The sequence below is a fragment of the Saccoglossus kowalevskii genome, chromosome 14 (genome assembly GCF_978046115.1).
Source record: "Saccoglossus kowalevskii chromosome 14, keSacKowa6.1, whole genome shotgun sequence".
In the NCBI taxonomy this organism is placed as follows: domain Eukaryota; kingdom Metazoa; phylum Hemichordata; class Enteropneusta; family Harrimaniidae; genus Saccoglossus; species Saccoglossus kowalevskii.
This window is the reverse complement of record NC_140654.1, coordinates 4,156,706-4,169,516: the sequence shown is the minus strand read 5'-3', so window position 1 is coordinate 4,169,516 and position 12,811 is coordinate 4,156,706. Positions and strand designations below refer to the sequence as shown.

At 36.6% G+C, this 12,811-nt stretch overlaps 1 protein-coding gene across 1 annotated transcript; it reads right to left on the bottom strand.

Annotated features, from left to right (window-relative positions):
- Positions 1–1,127: 1,127 nt before the first annotated feature.
- Positions 1,128–12,364, bottom strand: LOC100374668 (G protein-coupled receptor 83-like). The gene is made up of 5 exons (XM_078007367.2): positions 12,070–12,364; positions 7,187–7,591; positions 5,073–5,285; positions 2,492–2,736; positions 1,128–1,155 (listed from the first exon to the last, which is right to left on the bottom strand). The coding sequence occupies exons 1-5, from the start codon at positions 12,280–12,282 to the stop codon at positions 1,128–1,130; spliced, it is 1,104 nt and encodes a 367-aa protein (XP_077863493.2). The 5' UTR covers positions 12,283–12,364.
- Positions 12,365–12,811: the final 447 nt, after the last annotated feature.

Sequence of the window (12,811 nt, the reverse complement as noted above, 5' to 3'; positions counted from 1 at the left end):
TAGCTTTGGATTTATTCAACAAATCCTGAAATTGTATTCCACGCAATATGGTCTTGAGTGATTATAATAATGAAAATGACTTTGATTTGGTGATTCAACACTACGGTATCTCTAGTTGTCCAATATTACAGGATTTGTTGCCAAACCAACAGATTTTAGCATGGTATTCTGCATCTAATACGAAGTGAGAATGCAACTTTCGCCATGAATTGATTCTAAAAAAATCAATTACAGTATAAGAACATTTCATCGGACATTAAACATAGACTTGAAGACATATTTGAAATATATACATATAAAAAGTTGTTTAAATACATTGACTTGTCAATTGTGCCAAATATTGTTATAACATAGCTGCTTTATCTGCTTATGCTTGCGTTCCTTGGTGTAACAACATAAATTGCAGAACAATATTTCGACTTAATTTTACAGAAAACAAAGAAAACCTTCTGTGTATGAAGGTATTTATTACATGAATCCCGACAATAATAATATTGTAACTCGACGTTTCTTTGTTTTATTGTTATCTTCAACATAGTTGAACAGATAAAACTTTACAAATTGCGTCGTGTTAAAACAAAGTTTTTCAGTAGATGATTGGTAAAGAATATATTTTGAACATAATGATTGTTTTCATGTTTTGGAAACGCTAACCTTTATTGAAAAATTAATTGTGCATTCGAATTGTTGGAATACGCGTTATTAAAAGAGGTCGAGATTGCTACTGTAACACGGCAACATATAAACCCTTTCTCACATATATTCCCATTGCTTGTGTTTACTTCTTCATACGTACACACGTAGCGTAAATCTTTGTCATTATCATCTGGAAATCTCCCTCGTCAGAGATAAGGCTTATATCTGTTAATCCTTTTGTTGATTGATAATAATCCCCGCACAGACGAGCCTTCTGGCAAATATATTATAGACCCTTTGTATTAAACAATCGTCAGGAATATTAAAAAACATAAATTTTAGCTTACAATCGAGGGACTAGAAATCATATTACTTTATGACATCATTTGTTAACCGATATGTTTCATCCAGGGCCGAGTTATGCGCAATGTTCACAGTCAAGAATACAACGTTGTAACGGAAAACGTTTGTTGATTGCAGACTCGGTTGGCTCAAACTTTACTCCCGGCAACAATACTCCTATAAGTAACAAAATGATGCGCATCATGAAATGTATGGTGACTATATACTTTTAAAGTGGCACTGTGGCCTTGTGTTCAATGTGCGTCACGTGTGTTTCACAGGGCGTGCTTGAGTCGGAACGTGTCGTTTCAAATGCTATCATGCAAGAATACAAATATATGCAAATTATAAGTATGAATATAAAATACGAAAAGAAAACTTTTAAGCTAATTAAATGACGAGAAACAAATAATTACTCAGTATAAGAAACACCACGGCCAGAGGGGGTGATGTGAAGGCGTAGACCGAAACTTCCTGAATGGTAGCTACATATACACTGGCAAGTACTTGGTAAGGTCAACGACATGTCTATTAAGAAATCATTTTTTTCTCAAATTTCCGCCATCTGTAGACATTGGTCACGCCAGAATCACAGCTGTTTTACGACTATACTACTTAAACTAATTTCAGCCTCTCAACCACAAACTGAAATGTTCAATGAAATACACTGAAACTTGCCAACTACTTTAAAGGTTTGCTGTGGGGAGTTATAACCAGTGACACTATGACTATGACTTATCGTTCATTAACGGCGGCACGAAACTTTGCATGGGGACAGAATCTGAAACCTTGACCATCTGAAACGCTATTTCCTGCAGTTTGAGGGGCAAGTTTTGATCACACAAAGGGTTTCAGCTTGATTTTAGGTGGGCGACGCGCCGCCACTGATTAATGCAATCAAATCACTAGCTACAACGCGGTCGCTGTTGGCTGGTTGCACTTTCACTTTCAATCACTTAGCCGGTGTATAATTGTAGCTGCTAAGATAGGAAGTGCAGCAGGTAAATAACATTGAATATACGGCATCAATGTAGATACTAAAATAATATGATTTGGTGTTGGTGCATGCAGAACGTTTAGTAAACCTACGAAAACTCACTCATTATTTAGCATTGCAGATAGCATAAGTTGTTCTATACTGGAATTATATTACACACTCTGAGATATTTTGCTTTATTCAAGACAATTTAACAAAAATAATAAATTTATTTAGCAAGTGTCGTTAAGGTAAATAGGTAAATATCCAGGATTTCTGGCGTATATGAATTATTCCGACTTACATAACAACTTTATAAAATGCATTATAGAAGTAAATACAATCTACAACTTGACCACAAGCTTGTTAAATTTTCATGAAAATCTTATGCATATACAAATGGGAACAATTCTCCTTTCCAAAGCTCCAAAGCTCAGACTGTGTACGAATTCCCGCTATGTAAGTTCACAATGACTAATGTACTCTCCATATAGTCCTACAATTTGCAACATAAACACCCAGGCGACACCAACTTACCGTTTTTTCGGTAAACCATCCACTGTCAGTGTAATGTTTCTGTTGGAACTAACATCCAGCGTGTTGTCCATGTTTGTATTTCGCCCCATGTCTGTAGAACTCATGTTTGGTGAGAGGCGAGTGCGCCTTGTGGTGTACGGTGACGTATCATACGCTGACGTAGTCGCATATCCACCTGTATAAAAGTCGTCTCCGTCTGATCTACATCGACGCGTCCATTGATAGAACATGTTCTTCAAGTCTTTCTGGAAAAACACAAACAAATGAAAATGGGACAGAGTGTTAATTAGACATGCCAGGATATGATAGGTTGACGTGAGTTCATATAGCTTGTCGGTTTCTCGGTTATTTAAACAGTGGCCAACGTCACGCCCATCGCGTTCCGTTTAAACATGCCCAGTATTTTACATGTGTTGTATACATAGGCACCAATTCGAATCGCCCTTTCAAACACTATATATACGTCATAACACCCACAACTCCTATGGTGTACATTATGTTACAATTTAGAAAATAAAATCCCGATAATAGTATGTTTTTAAACCTTTTCTAGGCACATGGCCATTTAAATACCATAGACACCATTTATATAGTTATATTATTTCATAAAATGTTTTACAGTCGAGATGTAAAGAACTTATTCCTTGAGGTGAAAAACAAAATAAATGGGCTCAAATTTTGAGCAATTTAAGCAAGAGTTTAAGAGGCAGTATACTTATTAGACAATTCGCTATTGATAGTAATAACTTATTATAATTATTGCGTCGTACATGGTATTTGCATGCACTATCAGAACAGTTGTGTTATTGAACTATCGCGATTTTCCACAATGATCTACATATGATCTGAATACGTGTCAATCAATCAAACCGAATGTTGAAGGAATTGGACAGACAAAACGACACTTTGTTAATATAATAAAAATAATATAATAATAAACATGCCCCCTGTTAATAAACGAGCGAGGCATGTCAGAAGGAAAGTCGATAACATGTCGTAGATATCAATTATAATGTAATCTTGTAGACACCAGTTTAAGACATTAGTTCTCCTGCATTATTAAATTCATACATTACTTATCCAATTGTTACGTTTATTATTGAAACTTGCTGTTATATGGCAACACGCGTTAACTGTATTTTATATTTGCGTTGTCCAACGTACACGAATATTAAATAGTTTATTTAATTTAGCATTATATCGCGATTCCCGTTAAAATATGTATACGTTAACCTCGCCAAAAAAGCTAGATATAATGATTTCTAAGGAAAATAAAAATAGGCAGAAATGAGCTAGATAAGCATAGCTACGTAAGTGACTGGCGGGTTACGTTTGTGAAAAGCCCTTACTGAATAGTAGGGGTGTTCACATTGTAAGAAGGGGGAATTTGAAATTAGGGAACTAGTAGGTGGAAACCCCCTTTGGCCAATAAACTACCTCACCCGGTTAATTGCCAGCTTTTATTTTATCTTAACTATATTCAATTAAATTAGATAAACGTTAACACATTCTATTAAACCCCAGTAACCGCTAGCCAGTTGCAATCAGATGATCAGGTTTCTGGGATGCGATTTTATTATGCGTTTAATTTCGTGGATGTCCGAATAGTGTTAGTATACCTATTCTGGCAATTCAAGTCACATACGCAGTACATGTTTATTTTGATAAAATATTATTTAAGCAGTCTTGCACGGGGTTCTTGTACTTTCCTTTCCTGTGCAACCGACTCGTTTAAATTGTACCCGGGGCTTCCAGAGTATCCACATCGGCAATATATATATACATTTTTGGGGTAACCTAGAATTAATACATTCTTGTGTGAATACATCAAAATCTTTCGTGGTTGTATTACGTCATAGCAAAATATGACGCATGGATTTAAAATGCCACAAAATTGCGTTTTCTTTCGTACTTCAGTTAGTGTTGATTATTGGTGTTACTAATAGGCAACAAATTGTGAACGCCATGCCAAAAAATACGGCGTTGAATTTGAGTATGGAAGTCTTTTACATGAATTGATAACGTAAATTATTAGTACTTTCACAGTTGTATTTTAGCTTAGTCCATACGATGGCAGTGTTGTTGTCATGTACGCAATGTGCAATGATTTTGCGGGCAAGTGTGAAATTATTTTTTTCCAAAAAAGAAACGGGGGAATGGGCCCGCTGGTGGGTATGTTTCTCAGAATCGTGCTTACAATTGTGATTTGATTAATGTTTGATCTTCAACGATAAGATTAGGGCTCAAAACCTACGCATTCAATTTTGTTTTGAGCGTCTGCTGTGCACATATAATCCCACGTTCAAGTTGAAGCGTCCAATGTGTACTTTGAGCACGTTCAGGCACTTATCACTGTGACAGACATTGCTTTCCCCCAATTACGCCATTATGACGTCATCTACCTGTCGCTATAGAACGCGATTTATATGAAAGGTGTATAGACTGACGCACTATGACATGTGTTTGTACCAGGGGAGGATTTAGAAGAGGTTCCCACTAGTTACATCCTTATAATCACAATTCAGTAATCAATTGCATTCGCATATACAAGACTGAAGATCGTTTGAGAAAATGACCTTACCCTGAATCGGTCACTGAGAAACACATATACAATCGGATTGATGATTGTGTCAGAGAGTGTCAGCCAAATCAACACACTAGCACGTGATATGCGCGTCTCTTGCTGGTGACTCCTGAAGTATTCAGGATAATAGCTGAGCACGATATTGTATACGTTCAATGGTAGCCAGCATAGAGCAAATAACACCACGACAGAAATCAGCATTTTGACAGTCTGCAAGAAAACAACGTATAAATTGCTAAATTAATGCTATAGTCTGACGAAAAATATTCGGGGGACGTCGCGCACCCCACCCAAAATCAAGCTGAAACCCCTTGTGTATTTGTGTCGATGCAACTATAACGGTTTAATTCTCGGCTTATTAAACGTTACATTAGGTACTCGGGATCGTCTCGTTCACAAACCTTTCAACTAAACAAAAACACACACAGATGGTATCGTGTCAACGCTAGTCTCAGCCCCTCGTGAAGACTGACTTTATTCCTCTTCCAAATCATAATCTAGTACACGGAAATTAAGATCTTGAGACGTGGCCTCCACCCATTCCACTCATGTAGCCAATCACACGCCATTATATACTTGATTAATTGTTCACTATGTTGGAAGACTACTCATATTAAACACCGAATGGTATGTCAGTATGTTTTGTGTTTATAATTGAACTTGTGAACCATTTAAAATTATGGAAACAGATTTTGATATTTATAATGTCATACAGGATCCAGTGTTAACATATAACATTCATTAAAACACGACTGACCACATTTGGACAGTAATCATTGCTGTACATAATTCACAATGATTAGACCTGAACCCAAGAAGTTATGTCATAACATAAACACTAAACTTTCTTGCAATGAACCAACTCATTGTCTGATGTTGACATAATGAGAGGTTTCTAGAGATTCTAACGTAATTCTTATATAATTGTAGGAGACATGTTCAATATTTCCTCTACAAAATAGGGTCTACTACTGTACATAGCCATAACAATCTTATGGCTATTTAAAATGGCTGTTGATTATAGGTATTCAAATGTACAGCTAACACAAACAAGATGCGTACCGTAACTTGCAACTGGCCTGGGAAACGTTCCAGGCGTTTGAGCTGACCGCAAATAAGATTCATACACACAATTTGTATAGTCAGAAACTGTTGTACCCTGGTAGTTAAAACAAAATTGACTTCCGTCTGTCGGCTAATCTATCTATTTCATTGTACCAGGGGGGAATGAGATTGTAACACGGTGTACCAAATTGTTTTCTTAAAATTAGAGTCAATAGGAAAGACCCTCACTATATTGCAATGTTCGTAGGGATTTTCGATAATGAATTTATTAACTCTCTGTAAGAACCTTGTTTGCACCTGCAATTAATATGAAACCAAACTATACAATATAATGCAGGCTTCTCCTGGATTTAATAGGTTTCTCGAATCTTGTCAAATTTAACCATAAATTAAGATATATTAACAACAGAATATTTGTACCAGCTTACGATTAATTTTAGAAATAAAGATTTGGTTCTACAGAACAAACACGAATGCAAAATATGTATTAAACATTTACGTAACTAGAATACTAATATAGTCATGCAACATTCTAATATTGTTCCCGTGTGAACAGAACAGTATAAATGTTGAACACAGAATAAAGTGTGACAATCAATGATCAGGCCACTAGAACGAGTTTGATTGGCTGGAAGATTCGGTTACAGACATGTTACACATTAATAAACTCGATTGTCCCCACTTGTAAATGCGCAGTGAATGTTTTTTTCAGTCATCGTAGATTTGTGTATTATTGCCACCCTGAAAATATTTGAATTTTTTTCAAATCTGTACCCATATTTCGCGTCTTAGAAAATACCTTCCGTTATTTTGTGAATAATCAATAATGTATAGCTCTATATGTGGAATAAATAAATAAAACATACTTTAATGTTAAAGATTATTTGGAATATGTACTTCACTACAGTCACCTGGCTACTGTGCATGTATCATGTACAATATTATCTTCATAATGTACTTGCTCTAAAGTAAATGATGAATAGAAAAACCACACTGTACTACACTAGAACACAACAAAATACAAAATGGATTGTCTTCTTACTCACTTTTTCCTTACTCTTCTTCTGTTCCCTGTCTCTCTCTGGGTCTGCATTTCCTGGCAGACTTCGCAACCACAATTTTCTAGCAACTCTTCCATAGCAGAAACTCAGTAACACCAACGGCAAAGCGAAAAGAATAATAACCAGCGCCCAATCGTAGCGATGTTTATGCTCAATAGACGGCCAATTCGGACTACAACTATGTGCAGTTTTTCCATCCACTAGTGGGTAACTGTACAATTGCAATACCCATGGCTTTGGTGCGGAAAGCCCCGTGGCCAGAATCCACGTTACAAGTATGATTATTTTCTTTTTCCGGTTGTCCGTCCGTGGTCGTAGGGGATACATAACCACGTAATATCTGTCAATGCCTATCGCAGTTAACGTAAATATACTGACAGCTTCTGAAACCTGTGAAAGACGAAAGGGTTGTCATTCATTGTGGTTGTAGAGTTTCACGAAGCATCATTGGCCGCAGGTTATCAATGTGATTTGTGTAATCACAATGAATCCGGCGTCAGATTCGACCATACATAAATACATAAAATTGTAACATTCACATTGATTGTCTTCACATAACTGCAATACTTGACTTTGTGACGTCAGAGATTATTTAGTCATTGTATGTCCAAGTGTATTACATACTATTTTGAGTATTCTTTTTTGAGAGAGTCAGTGTTGTGTAGTGAGAGTCAGTGTTGTGTAGTGAGAGTCAGTGTTGTGTAGTGAGGTGAGAGTCAGTGTTGTGTAGTGAGAGTCAGTGTTGTGTAGTGAGGTGAGAGTCAGTGTTGTGTAGTGAGGTGAGGATCAGTGTTGTGTAGTGAGGTGAGAGTCAGTGTTGTGTAGTGAGAGTCAGTGTTGTGTAGTGAGGTGAGAGTCAGTGTTGTGTAGTGAGGTGGTAGACAGTGTTGTGTAGTGAGGTGAGAGTCAGTGTTGTGTAGTGAGGTGAGAGTCAGTGTTGTGTAGTGAGGTGAGAGTCAGTGTTGTGTAGTGAGGTGAGAGTCAGTGTTGTGTAGTGAGGTGGTAGACAGTGTTGTGTAGTGAGGTGAGAGTCAGTGTTGTGTAGTGAGGTGAGAGTCAGTGTTGTGTAGTGAGAGTCAGTGTTGTGTAGTGAGGTGAGAGTCAGTGTTGTGTAGTGAGGTGAGGATCAGTGTTGTGTAGTGAGGTGAGAGTCAGTGTTGTGTAGTGAGAGTCAGTGTTGTGTAGTGAGGTGAGAGTCAGTTTTGTGTAGTGAGGTGGTAGACAGTGTTGTGTAGTGAGGTGAGAGTCAGTGTTGTGTAGTGAGGTGAGAGTCAGTGTTGTGCAGTGAGGTGAGAGTCAGTGTTGTGTAGTGAGGTGAGAGTCAGTGTTTTGTAGTGAGGTGAGAGTCAGTGTTGTGTAGTGAGGTGAGAGTCAGTGTTGTGTAGTGAGGTGGCAGACAGTGTTGTGTAATGAGAGTCAGTGTTGTGTAGTGAGGTGAGAGTCAGTGTTGTGTAGTGAGGTGGCAGACAGTGTTGTGTAGTGAGGTGAGAGTCAGTGTTGTGTAGTGAGGCGAGAGTCAGTGTTGTGTAGTGAGGCGAGAGTCAGTGTTGTGTAGTGAGGTGAGAGTCAGTGTTGTGTAGTGAGGTAAGAGTCAGTGTTGTGTAGTGAGAGTCAGTGTTGTGTTGTGTTGTGTTGTGTTGTGTTGTGTTGTGAGGTGCGCGTCGAATCTCGTATTTATGCGCTCTGTAATTGTACTACATGCGTTTCAAAAGATCTGAAATCAGGGATTTTCCAATCACATAAAATATAAAAAATTAATAAAGAAATAAAAAATGTTGCACAATTCAATCAAATCCAACTTTCGAAAAAGTTGCAGAATTTATGAAAAAAGTTGTTTTATTAAGTATGTTTTTAGGGTTTCGAGCCCTATGGGGCGAAACCCTTTTGTAATTGCTATGTTTATTCTTATTATTCCGCCGTTTTTTCTAAGCGCTGTAACTTTAAAAATAATACTGCAATTCATTTGCTATTTTGCATGCTGATAAAGGGCCATGAGTTGTGGTGCATACCCCAAAACCAGCTATGTAGGTCACATGACCTGGCCGCCATCTTAGGTAGAAGACAAACCGGAAGTGCTCAATTGCACCACTTTCTGGGGGTCTAGGAACTTCCGGTTTTTTTGTGTGGCATCATTGGCTCATGTCTAGCAAATATCAGCAATAAAATCTTTAGCGGTCATGTGACCTTGGCCGCCATATTGGATTTTCCGAAAATTGACAAAAAACTTTTAAAATCTTCTTCTCAAAAATGGCTCATTCATGTGATTATACATTTGCTTTGCAGCACCTATGGCCATAGCCCTACAAAGTGACTGAAGCAGATTTTTGAAAAATGGCTTCCTTTGGCAGCCATCTTGGATTTAATAAAAAGTGAAAGTACGCTATAACTCATGAACAATTTGCCAGATTTAAACCAAAGTTGGCATACAACATCCCTTCAATAAGATGATTATGTGTTCATAAAAGTATTTCCCATGATGCAAGTGGTTTTGGCGGCCATATTGAATTTATCAAAAAATTGCAAAAAACCTCAAAAAATTATCTTCTTAAAAACTGCTTGTTTGTTTGACAATCAATTTAGCATATAGTATCTCTGTTGATAGCTCTACAAAGTAACTGTAGCAGATTTTCGAAAAATGGCTTCTTTTGGCAGCCATCTTGGATTTAGTAAAAAGTGAAAGTACACTATAACTTATGAACGATTTGCCAGATTTAAACAAAACTTGGCATACAACATCCGCTCAATGAGATGATTATGTGTTCATGGAAATATTTCCCATGATTCAAGTGGTTTTGGCGGCCATGTTGAATTTATCACAAAAATTCAAAAAACCTCAAAAAATTATCTTGTTAAAAACTGCTTCCTTGTTTGAAAAGCAATTCAGCATATAGTATCTCTGTCGATAGCTCTACAAAGTTACTGAAGCAGATTTTCGAAAAATGGCTTTCTTTGGCAGCCATCTTGGATTTAGTGAAAAGTGAAAGCACGCTATAACTTATGAACGATTTGCCAGATTTAAACAAAACTTGGCATACAACATCCGCTCAATGAGATGATTATGTGTTCATGGAAATATTTCCCATGATTCAAGTGGTTTTGGCGGCCATGTTGAATTTATCACAAAAATTCAAAAAACCTCAAAAAAATATCTTGTTAAAAACTGCTTGCTTGTTTGAAAAGCAATTTAGCATATCGTATCTCTGTTGATAGCTCTACAAAGTTACTGAAGTAGATTTTTAAAAATGGCTTCATTTGGCAGCCATCTTGGATTTAGTAAAAGAGAAAAAGTTCTATAACTCATGAACTATTTGTCCTTGCATTAAGTTTATCATGTTCCTATGAAATCAAATCCATATGTTGTGTAGTTTGTCTGCTATCTTGCATTCTAGACATGAAACGTTCGTCAAATAATCACATCGAGCAAGTGCAATTTGTCATGAGCCACACAGGCTCGAAACCCGTCATCGCTGCTATGCAGCTATATTTTATATTTAAATTTAATGTAAGAATATTGTAGCCATATAAAGTCATTAAATCTTTATGAAGATCTATATAATAATATAGGAAATTTGTAAACAAAATACAATCTCTGTACCATACTCCCATGGTCGTGCTACATGACGTCACGAAATGATACTTGAGCAGCCCAGTCGATGCTTCCAATTAGTGTGCGGAAGGGGTTGAACATAAATCACATCTTATCAGTTTCATCCGGGAAGACATTTAGATTCATTAGCATTCACATGATATGAAAAATTAGCCGTTTGGGATATATGGATGAGTAGAAGGAAAACATCATTAAAATTGACAATAGAAATCACATCACGTTCTGATCGATTTTAAATAATTTATTATATAGTGCTATTTCCAATAAAAAATAGTAAATTGAAAATCTTCGGATTTACAATTGTCCAATGCCGAACCCTAGCAGCATGACTTTTAATCATGAATTGTGTTTGTCACTGGAAAAAATACAGATATTTTGACATCAAGTGTTCCCATCAAACGTATGTATTTGTGCTACAAATTATTAATACGCTATATATATAGAATGTATTTATTGTTGAATAAAAAAACATAATTACAACTCAATATATGTTATATATTCATCAAAACATTGTATATTCTGTCATGACGATGTCGATTATTTCAAAACAAAAGTGCTCAATACAAAGTATATGTAGAGCGGGTTAATACGGTTATAGAGGAATTAAAACACAACTACATGAATATTGAAACTCAACAGCACTGTTTCGTAAGACACATGTACCTCGCTCACCAGGAGCTTTGAGTGAAGAACATATACTTACTTGTACAAAAGGTATTAACATTTTTAAGATAAAGGTCACATGCTTTGGACCAGCATTCAGTAAACTGATATATTTGGGTAGAGACGTAATTTCAATGTCAACAATGTTCATGTTCATATTGATTTAAAAATGCACATTGGCACTATAGTGTTTATTGGAAACTTGTAACAGTGTGATTATGAAATGTTTTTCGAATGACTCTACTCTTCTTTATTTTGCTATTCGTTTTCTGTGCGACAATATGACACCCACGGTGTTGCATATGAATGCTACACATATACGTCACACGCTGCTCAATTTTATGGTTGTTAATTTTGATTGGTGATGCATTTATGAATAACGAACGATTAGTTATTCAACTCGACATATATACGTGTATGAACGCATTACTCCAATCAAAATACAACCTAGTAATTAAAATATATTATTTCACCATTATCTGAAAACTAGGTATTGATGTATTTCATTAGCTATCTTCAACTCGTTATTGTTTTTCAAACGAGTTCTGGAATTGTAGAATAAATATGATACAACACAGAATAAACAAACACAACTTACTTTCAATGAAAATGGTACAAGTTTGCACATCACTTCCCCGAAGATCCAGTCATGAATGATAATTTGGATGAATAAGAACGGCATACATAATATCCCTAATGTCCAGTCAGCTAGCGCAAGATTCAACAGAAAAGCGTTGAATGTTCTCTTCTTCCGTCGACCGAACGTCAAGACGCTCATCACTGAAATGTTGCCAATGAGGGACAGAACCATACCAATTACGAAAAACAAAATCAAAATGATTTCCACAGTTGGCGGAAGGCGATCTATATAATAACAAGTTGTACAATTTGTTTGCGATGCCGTCACATTGTACATTGGTATGCAGCAATTGCCGCTGAACGAATCGTAATCGTTAATTGTTGGCATCTCTGAGTCAGCAAAGACTAAAGTGTGGTTGTCCACGAACGTGTAGTGCGCCATGATGTCAGTCGAGCATGGAAGTTGAGATTGCCAATCTAAAGACACGCACACAGCACAGCGCCAAAGAAATGGATTGCTTAGTCAAGCGCCCCACCTCGAAGTAGCAACCTGCAAAAAAAGAGAAACACGTTACTTTGTAATACGTCGCTTCGTGTTGATGACTGATGTCAGTACAGGTAGCGTAGAAGTACCAAGTGTAACAATATCATACTAAACACCCAAACCTAGTTATGTTTTTGAACCCATTAACATAACAACACGCATTACACGCCTGATAAAAGCCAATAATCAAACGATAAATATCTTGATATAATTACTT